The following is a 15871-nucleotide window of genomic DNA, read 5'->3' as shown; positions in this document are numbered from 1 at the left end:
AGTCCCCTAATCTCATCTCGTTTTATTTCTGTCATACTTTAAGGTATAGCAATCTACCGTTTCAGTGCTTCTATTGACATGATGTCGTCAGATGATACCACTTTACGTGTAAGCCTTCTATGCCGTTTTTTTTTTTTTTCAGCCTTAACACATCAGACCACCTTACTTAACTTATGCGCCCCCTAGTGTCCTACAACATCCTACAGGAAGTCCTTATAGTCTCCTCCTAAGTACATCCAGGGCAAAGGTCAAAACACCAGTGCTATGGAGATGCGCACGTGTTTTTTTTCAATTAGGTCTTCAGCTCTGATTTTCTTTTTGGCAATGATATTTTAAAACATCGGACTGTGCTGTATGGGGAAACCAGCGGATCATTTTACCAGGGGAAGACCAGACACGGAATGTTAAGAAGATTTAAGGACATCTCCTCCTCGTCCAGTAGCAGCGAGGAGGACGATACTCCGAAACCTGTGAAAAGCCATCCGAAAGGCCGAACCCCTGTCACCGGTGAGAAGGGGCACAGTATCTGGGGTTGGGTGTTTGTTTAATTGAGCACCACTCGTATTCTTTGCTATTTCCAGGGCTAGAGTTATTCGGTGTAAAAGATGGACCAAACTTTGCGTCTTCCACAGCAATCGTTTCAGTACTATTGATTCCCCCCCCCCCCCCCCCCCCCCCAATTATTAATAGGATTAAACTACGGTAGCAACAACGTTGTGCGTTTTTATGTATCTGAGTAAGACAGAGTATTCAAATCGGGAAAACAGACTCCAGTATTATGTTTAAATTGAAATCGACATTAGGATGTGAAGTTCAACGAGTTGCATTGTGTAGCAGTTGTCCATGATTCGTTACTAATCTGTTATCTAATCCTTATTTAAACTGTAAAGTCTAAAACAAAACGAAAGATGTAAAGACGTTGAGTCTGTGTTGTTGTGCAGTTTAGCCCTTTACTGTACATTTAGAATGTGTAGAAACATTCCTTCTTTACACTTTTAAACAGACTTTGATCGTTTTAGCAGCCCTTTACTGGTGACGTATTGTCAATGGCCTCGGCCGAGTAGATTCAGTAGGCACATTTAAAAGGCGTTTCATTACAAATTCTACCCGCACTTGCTCCACAATTTTATTGCCACTTAAACAGCCGATTGATTATAAGTGGGATATTACATTGTGTGGATTTTGTATGTGAATTTCATGTTTGTATTGGTTTTCCCTCTGCGCACTCTAGTGTTCCTCCCTGTCTTGTGTCTGGAAGTTTTACCCCCACCTTCCGCTGTGTCAATTAAAGCCACAAGTGGTTACAGCAATTAACTCTCGTTTCCTGTCATTTTTTTGTAAGCTGACAAGACGGCCACAGAGAGGAGACCTGCTTTGGAGTGTCCTCAGGATTTTACCCCTTGCTCCGATGACAGCCTCAGCAGACTAACTCTTGAGAAGCTGACAGCCCCAAACACTGAGCTTTGGCTGATCAAAGCACCAGTTGGGTTTTCTCCTACCAGGTGAGGACAACAGCAGACGTTGGTGACACCAGTGCACTTGACATTTCCTGATAGAATACCATTCAGCGATAGCTAATTTGTAAACTTGAGTATTTTGCATCTTGCCCTTTCTCTTTATTATAAAAAAAATCCTTGTCTTGAAAGCAAAAGCAAGGCTATGATACTGTATGTGATCTTCTCGGAAGACATTTAAAAGACACGCAAGACCAAAGAGACTTTCCACGGTGCGTCTCGTGGGAACCGTAAACATGAGACATTGTGCCAAGAGATTGACCCAGGACCGTCGCAAGAATCTCATGTTCTATGTCGCAATGACGTAGAACATGAGATTTTTGCAAGACACGCCCTACTTACAATCTATCAAATAAGACAACGAGGCAGCAAAACATTCAGTCTTGTGAAGGATTTGAGCACATACAGATCCGGGGTCTCAGCGCAAATAAAGTGTATAAGGACAATATGTTATAATTGAAACGATGACGAATAAGCGATAAGAAAGCAGCGCGGAGAAAAGAGACTCAAAAGCGTTGGAAAGAAAAAATAATCTAGGTGCAAATTCAGAAAATAAGGCAAGTAATTATCAGCCCGTAACAAGTGGAACTGAAACAAAGCACGTCCAATCGGGCTGAGAATTAAAAGACAGAGTAAAAGACAAAGTAGAACTTCATAAAGACGTTCACAAACGTTGGCGCTATACACATGCAGGGCAAATTATGAAAGAAGTGCAATTCAAAAGGCTACAAAAAAAAAATGTATCCAGGATTCAAATGTGGAGAAAGTTAAAGAATATGAAAGTAGGACAATTAGAAAGTATTAAAAAAAAGTAAAGATTGCAGTAGCGCAAACAAACGGAAATTAATACTTGAAAAAGGGAAAATAATCACCACGGACCAGGTGTCATTGGGGGGAAAAAAAGCAGGACAAAGCAAGGTCAGAAATAAAAGACAGAGTAGAAAACAAAGTAAAACGTCATAAAGAGGTTACAAAACAAAAGGGCCAAACACATGCAGAACAGGTTAGAGATAACTCAGGATAGGTTTCTCTGTTTGTTTGGAATTTCAGCACAGACAAAGCGATCTACATCATCATCAGTTAATAATTTTTTTTGCAAAGTAAACAAATGCATGTGAGGTAAAACACGTTTTTGAAATTCTCTGACTTAAACTTCAAAGCCTTACAATATTTACATACTTATGACATATCACCTGTGTCCATATATTTGATCTCTATTTGCCTTTTATTTATTTCTCCGAGTAATAATTTCTCTTTTTTTGTGCTAATGCGAGGTTTACTTTCTTTTTTTGACACTGTTGTTTTTTTCTGCTTTCATATTCTGTATCTTGCTCTGCATGTGTTTCATGCCTGCGTTTTTTTGGGGTCTTTTGAATTCAAGTTTTCATTATCTCTAACCTGACAAAGTCATTAAACACATGTCTCACTGACCTCATTTAAAAGATTCAGCATATCTGGACTCGAAAGATTCCAAATATTGTTTTTACAGAAGTTCTGAAATAAAAGTGAAACTAATGAAATAGCAACAATTCAAAGAAAAAAAAATCTTAAAAGTGTGTATCCGGAAAACCAAACACGGGAGTTGGCGAGTGAAGCGAGCAGGGGGCAAAGCCCCCTAGTTTTATTAAAAATTAAATGGTGCCGCAGTTTACACTACATATGTGAATTTAAATTTGACTTCTTGCTTTGGAATCCAGGTGATTTTTCCCTAAATATTACATGTTATTTTATGTCTCTGGACAGGTCTTCTGTGTTCTCAACATGGTTCCACAGTTCAACTCGTAATCATTATTATTAAAATATAAGTCAGGCAATACACTTTTAAAATGGTTTTCCATAATCAGCAGTGCACATAGTGGAATTCTTGGTTCAGAATGTAACCATTGTCAAATAACTTGAGCAAATGTGAGATGTTACTTGCTTTTTCAAACAATTATGTTTTATCTCAAACAGATTTAAACAAAAAGTAAAATGATTTAAAGTGTTTATTATTTTAACCCCTTAACCGCCCTCTGCCGGATATATCCGGCATCGTAGCTTTATTGCTGACGCCTTACTGCCGGAATTATCCGGCACATTTGCCTGTGGTTATGTGAATGCCTGGCGCGTAGTATAACTGACAGTTTGGCGTGGGTATTATTACTACGTTGTATTTCGACAACTCTGCGGTTGTATTGGCCGCTCACGTGATGTGATTCGAAAGTGAAAGCTGTGAATATGGCGAAACGTAAACTGACTTCAAGTGAGGTTTTGCAGGCGATTTTGGACAATAATTTTGATCATGATTGTAGCAGTTCTGAAGAAGATTTTAGCGACAATGATGATCAGCAATGTGCGCTGCATGATACTGTGAATGACGACGCATCGGATGATGGCGATGAGTGGGTGTATCCCCAGCATCTCAACTGGACTGCTGCCCGTTATCTGAGCCAGATATGAAAGATCCAAACCGTGACCGCTTGTTCAAGCTACGTCCTTTGATTGACCATTTATTTGAAACATTTCAGCAGGTAAATACTGCTTCAATAAATGTAAAGTAAAAAAACGAAAATTGTTCAGATTTCTCCTGGCATGGGGAATATTTAGGGAGTTGGCGGTTAAAGGGTTAATATATAACTTGGGGGGCTTTGCCCCCTGCTTGCTTCACTCGCCAACCATCCCCCCACCTGGCACTATGCGCCACTCACTTTGTGTCTCTGCCACTCGCGTATGTGGATTTCACTTTCACCAAACAAGAAATCTTTTAATTCTCGCGGATACGCGTCTTCATTGGGAAGAAACAGTACTTTTCCCTGATGGCAACATGAATTAGAAGTTTAAATCCAAGCAATATATTCAATCTCTTTTCGCTGTTCCATTATTTCACCGAGTAATAATTTCTGTTTGTGTTAATGGGATCTTTACTATCAGTTTTTTTCAGACTTTCAAATTTTAGTACTTTCTTTATCTCAAACCTGCTCTGCATGTGTATTGCACCAACATTTTTGAATTCCTTACAACGTTCTACTTTGTCGTCTTCTCCTTGTCTTTTATTTCCATCCCAGAGCGTGGTTAAATCTCTTGGCACAAAGTCTCATCTCACGGGACATGAAAGTATCTCTTGGAAAAAGTCTCATCTCGTCCCAGGATTTTTTTTATTATAATAGAGAGATGTAAGTAAAATTAAGCTTGAAGATATACAGGACTCCAAATTGGCACTCTTTACCAGTGATTAACTGGTTGTAAGGTTAATACTTGCCTTGCACCTAAAAGTGGTTTAATGCAGTCCATCATAATGATGATTCTGTAATGAGTAAACCATGTTTAAATCATTGATGGTTGCAAAAGGATGACCCAGTATGAGTGATGAGCATTTTGCCAGGACACTCCACCTGCAGGTTTGGAGATCTTGGATTTACCAAGTCAACTACCAGGGTGCTGTGCTCAGCGTGATGTAAATCGAGATCACTTGATTGCTCTGCTCCCTTTTTTTCCCTCCATTTAACAGGGTAGAAAATAGAACTTTTAAGTCTGATGACTTGATCTCAAGGACAATTGTTGACTTCGCTTACAAGGCTGTTTTGAACCTTGTCCTTGTATTTATACATAATGTTCCTTATGGTCAGTTTCTTCCCTAGCACTAAAGTCCTAAAATAATTAATTATGTAGCTGGGAATCAAATAGAGAATACCTCCTGGTCACATTTTACATAAAATCTACCATTTGTTTACAGGGGTATTAATTTCCTTGTTACCACGGAGCCAGTCAGTGGTAACTTCTTAAGCATAATGCCTTTCTGTCTTCAAAAAAGATAAGCACTTCGAATAGCTTTTATATGCACAGACACAAAGTACAAAGCTTTTTTTGTGTGGAAGCGACTGGAGTGAAGTCTATATATAATGTAGCCAGGAGCTCATAAATATCCCTACAGCTGCTGGAGAATTTTTTTGGGGTGAACATCAGAAGTAAGCACCTTCACCAAACTCTTTTCTTCCACAGACAAAGCTATGAATACAAGTATACCCAAGTTTGGCTATCCTTTTGCACTAGTAAGACAAACTTGGCCCATTTCTCCCTCAACACATTCTACAATCCAACCTCCAGGTTCTATTGCCAGTTTGCTGAGCTTCTAACTCAGGCTCATCTGTAGCCTAGAGAAGGTCATGAGCACCGAGCCCAAATGGACCCTGGTCACGGTATTACACGGAATGTGACAATGCTAGGTTCTGCTGAGGGAAGGTGGCCTGTCAATGTAGCATTATAAAAACCTACCACAGACCTGTTAGTAAGCAGTAGGTCAGAATGTGGAATTGTGAGTAACTGGAAACAATAAATTGCGTTTTAACCACAGTTGAAAGGCCACAGACGTTTAAGCTCAAATTAATCTGTTGTGTATTTACCTCTTTAATTAAAACAAAAACACACTATAGGAAGACAAAGAAAATGCTGTTTACTTGCCCCTCCACCATACTTGGACCAAAGGTACCTCCTGCAGCTGTTGAGTTTGTGCCCCAGGAATGTCATATTTCTATACCTCTTGCAGTCAGTCAGATGTACAGCAGTATACCTTACCTCTGATTTTGGGGACTTGTGGCTAATGTGGGTTAATCAGTGTAGTCAATAGTGGCACAATTGAGAAACTGTCAATTTGTAAAACTACAATTTTAAGACCATTTTGATTGTTTCATGGTAACTTATACAGATATTGCACTCTAATTTTTTTTTCTTTCTTTCAGTTTTTCTGACAAGAAGGTGCCTCTGATTGGTTTTAACACTGTTAAAACTCGTGTAGATGGAGAGAAGAAAATCTACAATGTGCTCAGTAGCCAGAAGGAGTTGCCAAATACATGTGTCTTGGCTCTTGGTCAGCAATGTGACTTAAAGTTAGGCTCACCCTTCTGCGGTATTTTAAACATTAGTGAAAAGTGTGACACAAGTGATGCAAGTTTTGTATCTAATGCTCTTCCAGCCATACCAGCCCCTCAAATCCCACCATGTCTAAAACAAAGATTTATTCCTTTTGGAAGCATTGCTTCCTCTAAATCTCCCAGTCTGCTTCAGTCAAATTTAGATACTAATACACACCATGTGAAAAAGAAGCGGAAAAAAGAAAAACATTACAAACAAGTTAAGGAGGAGCCTGATATGGTGGAACTAGTGGTCAAAAACATTAAAGTGGAAGAGAATGAGAACATGGACCTACCTGAATTGTGCAGAAAGAAAAAGAAAAAGGACAAGAAAAAATATGTGGAGTGAGGTTAACAGCCGCCTTTCCTGGATTGGCCTTCTGGAATCTGTTCATATTGTGCCAGATCCCATTCTTAAATACTTTGTAAGAGTCCGATTATGATTACATTTTTAGTTTTCCAGTATTACATAATAAGTAAAAAGGATTTTGTGTGTTCAGTCACTGTAATCTCAAAAAAGCATGTTTGTCCCTTTTTTACTTACTGTGTACCAAGTTATTCACTTTGTGAACTAGCTATAAAAAAAAATCTCTCATCAAAAAATGTTCTTTTTTTAAAAATATTTTACTACCTTATATGATTCATAATGATGACAGAGAAAACGTTTCATATTTTTATTAAGAATAAAGTTCTTGATGGAGTGGGCATCTGTGGGGACAAATGCTGGACAAAAGCAAACCTTATCAAAAAGGTGCATAGAAAAAAAAATCATGTTAACTGTATTGTAAAATCAAAATGTCGAGTTATCTAGCTGTATGCTTGGAACATACAAAAGGCATGGATTTTTTTACAAAAATATTGTCAAATAAATATAAAAAATCAAAAGTACTTCTGGTCTTGCTATATGGTTGCAAGACATGGACGCTACCCAGTGACCTGAGATGAAGACCAGACTTCTTTGGTGCTGTCTCTTCAGAGAATCCTTGGGTACTGCTGGTTTGACTTTGTGTTGCTCATGGAGTCCTGAATGAAGCATTGTGAGGGAGCACCAGTTACGGCACTACGACCATGTGGTGCGATTCTCCGAGGGTGATCTGGCAGCTGGACCAGGCCAAGGGGATGCCCACGCAACATCTGGATCACAGTTCTCTATATCATACACTAGTCAACAACAGTCCTGACTTCAGTTCAGATGCTTGTTTTTATGTGAACATGTATCCTGTTCGTGCATTACTTAGATTTTCCTGAACTTGTTCAATCTAATTCAGGGTTAGTGGGGGCCAAACCTTATACCTGACACATCAGGCACATGGCCTAATGGTGTAGACGAACGAGGCATCAGTTTATCACAAGGCATTGTTGTGCACATTGTCATAATTATCAATTTACAGAGTGTTCAGTCAATCCTAACTTGCCTAGGTATTTTAGAGAGTTAATCCTTTAAAAACTAGGTTTTGATGGCCATTTGGTGGTCTTGTTTTACAATACGGCTTGTGGTTTTACATAGAATTCTCATTATTTAAAGCCTCCTTCATGCAGAATTTAGCAATATGATCCTCTAGGTCATCTCACTAAGTGCTATGGGGGCTACACAGTAGTATTCAATGTTTGAAGAACCAAAACAAGGTTTACCCTTTGCTCTGCCTAGGTAGAATTGTTGTACGTTGTTCCCTCTGTGCTCTCTTTACTCCTTGTAATACAATGTGAGCACTTACATGTGAATGTAGTTACTGTAACACAACATTCTTAAAGCTACATGATTCAATCCAGAATGTGATGGATAAGCAGTCTATTTCTGGGTTCACACTGCAGCAAATGAACCATCACCATTAACACAAACTACATGTTTTAGCAAGGTGGGTGGAAAGCCCGTGCACACTTGAGGAGAATGTGCTCTGTATTCAAGGCAGCAGCGCTAACACCCATGGAGTCACTGTCACTCCTATTTAGCTAGTCCCCAAACCCAAGTTCAGTCCAATTATTTATAGGTTTCAGCAATTAGTCACTTTTGCTGTAAAAGCAATGACAACACTTGCCTACACTAATACAGACTGCTGGCTGTGAATAAAATTTCTAAATTATGCAACACAGCCTTGTATTAGTTTTGTTATAAACTGTACTTGACCAGTGAAGCTACTTTTCACAGTACTTGTTTGACTTTTTATGCATATAGTGGATTCATAAAGTATACAGACGCCATCACCTTCTACACACTTTATTGTATTGTAGATTATAAGTTTGCCATTTTTGTCCATCACACTCAAAAACCCATAATGACAAAATGAAAACAGGTTCCCAGAAAGGTTTTCATATTTATTAAAAATCAAAGACTGACATCTCTCATTCATATACGTTTTCTGATCCTTAATTCAGTACTTTGTAGAAGCCCCTTTGTCAGCAGTTACTGCTTCAAGTCTTCTTGGGTAAGTCTCTACAAGCTTTGTACACCTGGACTTGGCAGTTTATCACATTCTTTCTGGCAGATTCTCTCAAACTCTGTTAGATTAAATGATGTGTCTGTAAACATCCATCATCTTTACCTCAATTCTGACCAGTCTTCCTTTCCCTACTGCTGAGTAGCACTCTCACAGTATGATGCTGCCACCACAACGCTTCATCATATTCATCATTTATTTACATATTTATAAACTGCTGTGTCAAGGTACATTGGTTAATACGTTTATATTAAATTAACAGTGACTGATTAATGGAACGGGTGTACCCCGTGTTATGTTGCATATTACTAAAACGTTATGCCTCCTGCAACAGGTTCTGATTCGCCACTGAGACACCTGCACTGGTCCCGTGCATTACAAGGCAGAGACACTCACAGGACCTACCTACCTAGTTTAAAGCGGCACCACAAAGTATTGTGCGTACAATTCCAGTTTCATACAAAATATCCAAAAAAAGAAACAAGAGTATGACTTCCTTTACCTGCTCGAGGAGCGCCGGCTACAAAAACCTGCGAGATGCTCACAAGAAGCCTCATTTAGAAGTCCGCGCCACGCTCTGGCCCAGTTACGAGGCTTCATTGCACGCGCATTTTCACTCATGTCACGTGTCAGGAGACGATAGAAACCTGTGGAAAAAAGGTGGGGTTTGTCACTCTGGAGTCAGACGGCGCGTCTTCCAGGATGAGATGTGTTTGTGGTATTTTTTTTAAATAAAGCCTTTATTTGAGATATAAAAAAATGTGAAAAATGAAGAAAAAATTAAAATAATAATATTCATCATAACTCATTGCAATATATAGTGTCTTAGGTTTTCACAGTGTTTTACAAATATCAGTTGTCACTTTTACGTTTCCATTTTTTCTTCTTATTTCTGGAATTGTAAAACTGGGGTTCAGTTTCAAAAACTCTGAAACCTGAGTGAATGTTGGAGTATTATGAATATTCTGTATCCGTAATAAGATTAGATGAAGCACTAACAATCTTTTTCATCTGACCAGGAGTGTTGCATAAAATCAAGCAGCAAATAATCGCATTAGAGGTAGCCAGTTAGTCAGTCACTTGCTAACCCGCTTAGTCCTGAACAGGGTCGTGGGGGTCTGCTGGAGCCTATTTGAGGTAGCGCTTTCACAAAATAGACACTTTCTTCATGAATAAATTAGAATCAAATTTACATGGTTACGTTTTGCTTATAATTTTGAACGTAATTTCTTTCACATTCAAAACCTTTTAGGGCCTGGAAATAATTTTCCCATTCACGATGTAGAATTTTACATTTCAAAAACGATCGCAGTGATGGCTGTAGCAGGGCTATTAAAACTATGTGTTATTGGTTTCATAATCTGTCTGGAATTCAATGCATTCCAAAATTAAATCGCCCGAAAGTAACAAAGAAGGGTCAAACGGAACACTTTTAAATTATTGCTGATTATACTGCCGGTTTGTCAGGAAGGGCAAAGATCGATGACGAAAGCTTCACATCATTTAATATTACGGAGGGTATCTTTCGAAATAATTTTAATATTTCATTTATAGAGATATTTCATATGAACGCTTGTGTAAATGTTGTAAACGCTTGTGATAATAATATGTTTTTTTAATTATGGCGGCTGGAATCCATTGTGCTTCCACACGACGGTGTAAAATACGGCGTTAAGTGGGACAAACACGATTTAGTGGAAACACTACCGCAATGGTCCTGCGGGTGGCGCCGACACATCAAGCAATGCAAAGAATTCTTTGACAAATCGAAACTTCAGTTCAAAGTTTAGAAAATTATTTTAGTAATTATTTTGGACGTCGTCTTTCAGTGACAAAAATAAAAGAAATTATCCTCCCAAAGCATCTGCCTTTTCTTCCATCAGTCTGAAATCCGTTTCGGTTAATAGTTTCATTCGTTGTTTGTGGGTATGTAACAGATCAGGTCATTCTTATGAGAGACATACTGACCAAACTTAGGGCTGAAGTCGGCGTAAGCAAACTCACAGTCTCCTAAAATCAAAATGATCAACAACGTTTAAAACGAACAGTGCGAGTACAGGGCAATGGCAACATGAGAGCTAAGAATGAATCACTTGAGAAGCGTTTCGAAATCCTGCCACTGAAGAGCCAGTGGTCCACCATTGAATTGCAGTACCTCTAACTCTAGTTGATACTGTGATTTCCAGATGATCGCTGTTGGCTGAATGGATGAAGCCGCCAGGGAGATCCACCTCCTTCGATCAGTTTCTGCAGCCCTAAAATCCAAAGCCGCCTTTAGTACCAAAGTAAAGACTTCGTCTGACAGTTACTGTAGAATTTCATTTATGTTCGAGATACAAATAAAAAATCCAGTGCACGATCCCTTTCGGTAGTCGTTTGCTCATTTCTGCTTTTCCAAAAGTGTTTGTCTCAATGTGGAGCGCAAATGCCAAATAAATGCAGCTGACGCCCAGGAGAGATTTCTGCGCCCTGGCCTTCGTCCCCAGCTTTGAGGTGTTGGTGGTCAGGGCCGCAGCTCTGGATATACACGCACCACCCACTAATCCTGTGTGTGCGTCTAACCTCCAGGCTTCCGTAATGCCAAACACAAGTGAACTGGCCTCAGAGAAACCCGCGATTACACCCAGTCCAAATTTAACAACGAGTAAACTGCTGCACATACAGGGCGGACATGGAAGCACTTGTGGACTGGAGCAGCATGTGGTGTTACACTGGTAGAGGTCCTGGGCACTGATCTCTGCATGCCAATCTAAATATGTGGTGTGTGTTTGTCTGCCCCTCATTGTGAAATGTGTATGTGATATCGTCACAGTTCATATTTGAATACGTGTAGGCTTACATTTTAAAGTCAGGGTTGGTTTCACGTGCACATTTTCGTATGAGAATGTATACAGACAAGTGAATCGGTGTGGGCAGGGTTCTTGAATATTCCATTAGGTTGGGAGGGATTGTCTCCTGTGATTTTATTTGGCCATACTGGTGTCATTTTTCATTGTAAAATAGTAGTGTGGATATGCCCAGGTGTATTGCTATCTTGGTCTGAAATTTCTAACACTTTGTGCTTTCTGTGTAGATTTTGCGTGCTCTTCTGTGGTCCTGTAGGTTTAATCCTTCATTCCAACAAGTATAGCTTAATTCACTAACAGCTTTCAGAATGGTTTATGAAACTTGCAGTGAAGTAGCTTCCCATCTAGGGCTGGTTCCTGCCAGCTACTTGTAGGTGCTACCTCCACTGCTACCAGGACTTTATCTGGAAGAAACAGAAATTTCTGGAAGTTGGTTTGTGCATGTTGTACTTTTTTATGTATCATTGTTCCAGCCTGGGCAATACTTGCAGGGGAGACCATCGAGAGTAATGGGGCACTGTCCTGTAAAAACTGGCACCATCTTTCGGATGAGACATAAAATTGACGTCCCGACTCTCTGTGGTCATTAAAGATCCCTGGGCATCCTTCGTAAAAAGAACAGGGTGCATCCTGATGTCCCACCCTGGCCTAGTCATTCTGGCCCCTTAATCATCCCCTGTTTCTAATTGGCTAACCACCTCACCACTTCACCACCTAACAGCTAATGTGTGGTTAGCTCAGTGGCACAAAAATGGCTGGCATCGCATCATTGAGGTGGATTCCACACACTAGTGATGCTTGAAGTGGCACCCGACTCACTATGTGAAGTGCTTTGAGTAGTGAGGAAAGCGTAAAGATTATTCATTACTGTTATAATCGCTTTGTTCTAAGTAGTATTGTTCTAAAATTGTTTTGTTCCTAGTAGTTTATCAGTATACAGGACATCTGATATTACTGTTGTCTCTATTATTATTATTCAATTATTTATTACTATCTAATTCAATGTATTACTGCCTTTTCTTTTACCTATTATTTATTAGTATAGTGTAATGTGGGTTAGTTTAGCACAGATTTGTTTTAACTTGTCTTGCACTGGCCCAGTGCTAGATTGTATAGGTACTATTTATGTGTTGATTGCACTAAAGTCCATTACAGAAACATTATTTTATGGCACTCTGTATGAGTGGTAAGACAGTGAAGCCACTTGACTTGGCCTGACTTGTGTTTTAATTCCACTGTCAAGCTGGCCTGTGTGTCCTTTTGTGGAGAATGGCATGGTTGTGTTTTTGTGTGCCCAGCAGAAGGGTCATTCCATGTCAAAGCAACCCATTTTCCAGAAATCCCACGCACTTCGTTCTCAGAAAATTCTGAAAAATACACCAGGAGACACCCTGTAAAGTTATTTTGATGTAAGACCAATGCTTTCCAAGATACAGCCAATTTTGTGAGAGGAAAAGGTTGTCAACATTTGACACATCTTTATTTTCTCATAACTAAACCACCTTTCTAGGTATAGAACATAACAAAAATCAAAATGTTTGGTCCAGATGACACCACTTGGTAAGAGCAGACATTTAAAAGTGGAAAAAACTTGGTGTCTTTGGCTTTGCCAGGTTTAGGCTTTTGGAAAGAATACTTGTAACTGATACAGTCTGTAAAATATTTTCCCATGTTTAGATACCTACACAGGGCTTTTCAAAAGGTTATAAACAAACAAGCAACTGCATCAGGGTTTGACACACAGACCTCTGAAATGTGAAAAACTCATTTGACCAGCTTAATGCGTTGTGGGAATGTCCAGACAGTTTAAAAATGATTTTTCCTACATCCTACATGGTCCCTTCTTTCTCAAAGAAGAGAATGTAAATCTTTCATTTTTATTTTTCATTCTAAATGTGTTAAATTCATCATTTGTCAGTAATGATAGTCATCACGGCAAAGGCACATTAAGCAGAACACGTGAACAACAGCTGCTTGATTTATCATGAAATACAACACTAGTTATAATGAAATGTTAACATCTTGATATTACATCATCAGGAATTTGACCCATTTTGTTTCTGTTTCAATCGAAGTGCAGAGTGTAGGGCATCTTTGTCTTGGAGATCAATATGGTACTGCCTCCCACTGACAGTTGTAGGTGCATTAAGCAATGTAATGACACACTATAATGGCACCCAACAAATATCATCTCTAGGTGGCCAATGGAAAGATTGCGCAGGATAGTTTGGATGCATGAAACACATCAGGATGTCTGATTCTACTTCACTCTTGTCATGAATCACACTAATGTAACATTTTTCCTCATTCATGCACCCAACATAGTTACCAATGGGACACTGATCTAATGTGAGGGATGCATGTGATCCATCAGGAGTGTGTGGTCATGAGAGGACAGCATGTCAGCTGCTGCTTCAGTAGTGAATATTTGAATAGTCAATTAACCATCTTCAGCAGACAGCCGGCTGACTTTGAGTTTGCCATCTTCTGTAGGGATGCAACAGTAGTATTCGAGTAGGAAGTAAAAATGTTAGGTTTGAATACACAATGGGCAGTCGGAAAATCGAGAGTACCTCTTATGAGAAGGATTTAGGAATCATAGTGGACTCTAAGCTATCGACTTCCAGACAGTGTTCAGAAGCCATTAAGAAGGCTAACAGAATGTCAGGTTATATAGCACGGTGTGTGGATTACAAGTCCAAGGAGGTTATGGTGAAGCTTTATAACACACTAGTGAGGCCTCATCTGGAGTACTGTGTGCAGTTTTGGTCTCCAGGCTACAAAAAGGACATAGCAGCACTAGAAAAGGTCCAGAGAAGAGCGACTAGGCTGATTCCAGGGCTACAGGGGTTGAATTATGAGGAAAGATTAAAAGAGCTGAGCCTATACAGTTTAAACAAAAGATTAAGAGGTGACACGATTGAAGTCTTTAAAATTATGAAGGGAATTAGTAGAGTGGATCGAGACTGTTATTTTAAAATGAGTTCATCAAGAACACGGGGACACAGTTGGAAACTTGTTAAGAATAAATGTCGCACAAACATTAGGAACTTTTTCTTTACACAAAGAACGCTAGACACTTGGAATAAGCTACCAAGTAGCGTGGTAGACAGTAAGACGTTGGGGACTTTCAAAACTCGACTTGATGTTTTTTTGGAAGAATTAATTGGCTAGGACTGGCGAGCTTTGCTGGGCTGAATGGCCTTTTCTCGTCTAGAGTGTTCTAATGTTCTAATCAGGCACTCTTTTGGCCATGGAGAATTGCATTCTCTGTTCAGCAACATGAGGCAGGACATCGTCATTCGATATGAAAAAATGTTTTGATATTTTTAATTACTTTTTTATTGAAAAAATTCAATGATTAGCATTACTGACATATGGCACATTCAGCCTACGCTTAGGTTGGAAAATAAACATGAGAGATTTGCATAAGAAAAGTAAGGTTTGTGTTTTGAGAAAGAAGGGACAATGTAGAATAAATGAAAAAATAGTTTTAAAAATGATTTGCACATTCCCACATGTGGTTAGGGTGCTCTGAAAATGAAATCCAAAATAATTTTTGGATTTGAGGGGTCTGCTGTTCAAACCCGGAATACAGTTACGTTTCTGTTTATTGCTTTTTCAGAAAGCCTACATAGTTATCTGAAGAAAAAAAAGTCTGTGTTGGTTACAAATAAGTGTTTCTGAGGCCTAAACATAGCTAAGCCAAAAACTCCAATTCAATTTTGGTCAGTTTCAAGGGGCTGCTTTGACCATACAGGGTTATCTGGACCAAATGTTTTAATTTCGTCACATACTACAGTACACCAATTAATTTACCAGCGTGCAAAGTCTGAGCCTACTCGGTGGTTTAGTTCTTGAAATATGGACTTGTGCAATTTGATGAAAAAACAAGCCCGGATAAAATTGACACCCACCTCCCCTCGGTAAACTGGCTGTATCTTGGAAAGTATTGATCTTACATCAAAAAAAATTTATAGGGTGTCTCCTGACTATAGGGGCTGAGCGGTGGCTCTGAGGCTAGGGGTCTGCACTGGTAATCGGAAGGTTCAAAGTGATTTGACTTCGTTGGGCCCTTGAGCAAGGCCCTTAACCTGCCATTGCTCCGTCCTGGGTATGACATTAATCTGCAAGTAGGCCCTCCAACCTGCAGGGAAAACTTTGGGGTTGGGTGCCAGAATTGGCACTCC

General features: G+C 39.4%; 1 protein-coding gene across 1 annotated transcript; it reads left to right on the top strand.

The window, feature by feature from the left end:
• The first annotated feature begins 248 nt into the window (after positions 1-248).
• Positions 249-7288, top strand: polr1g (RNA polymerase I subunit G). The gene is made up of 3 exons (XM_028824944.2): positions 249-507; positions 1343-1502; positions 6230-7288. The coding sequence occupies exons 1-3, from the start codon at positions 402-404 to the stop codon at positions 6747-6749; spliced, it is 786 nt and encodes a 261-aa protein (XP_028680777.1). The 5' UTR covers positions 249-401; the 3' UTR covers positions 6750-7288.
• Positions 7289-15871: the final 8583 nt, after the last annotated feature.

This window comes from Erpetoichthys calabaricus, chromosome 18 (genome assembly GCF_900747795.2).
Source record: "Erpetoichthys calabaricus chromosome 18, fErpCal1.3, whole genome shotgun sequence".
Taxonomy (NCBI): Eukaryota; Metazoa; Chordata; class Cladistia; order Polypteriformes; family Polypteridae; genus Erpetoichthys; species Erpetoichthys calabaricus.
The sequence above is the reverse complement of the archived record's forward strand: the minus strand, read 5'-3'. Positions and strand labels throughout refer to the sequence as shown.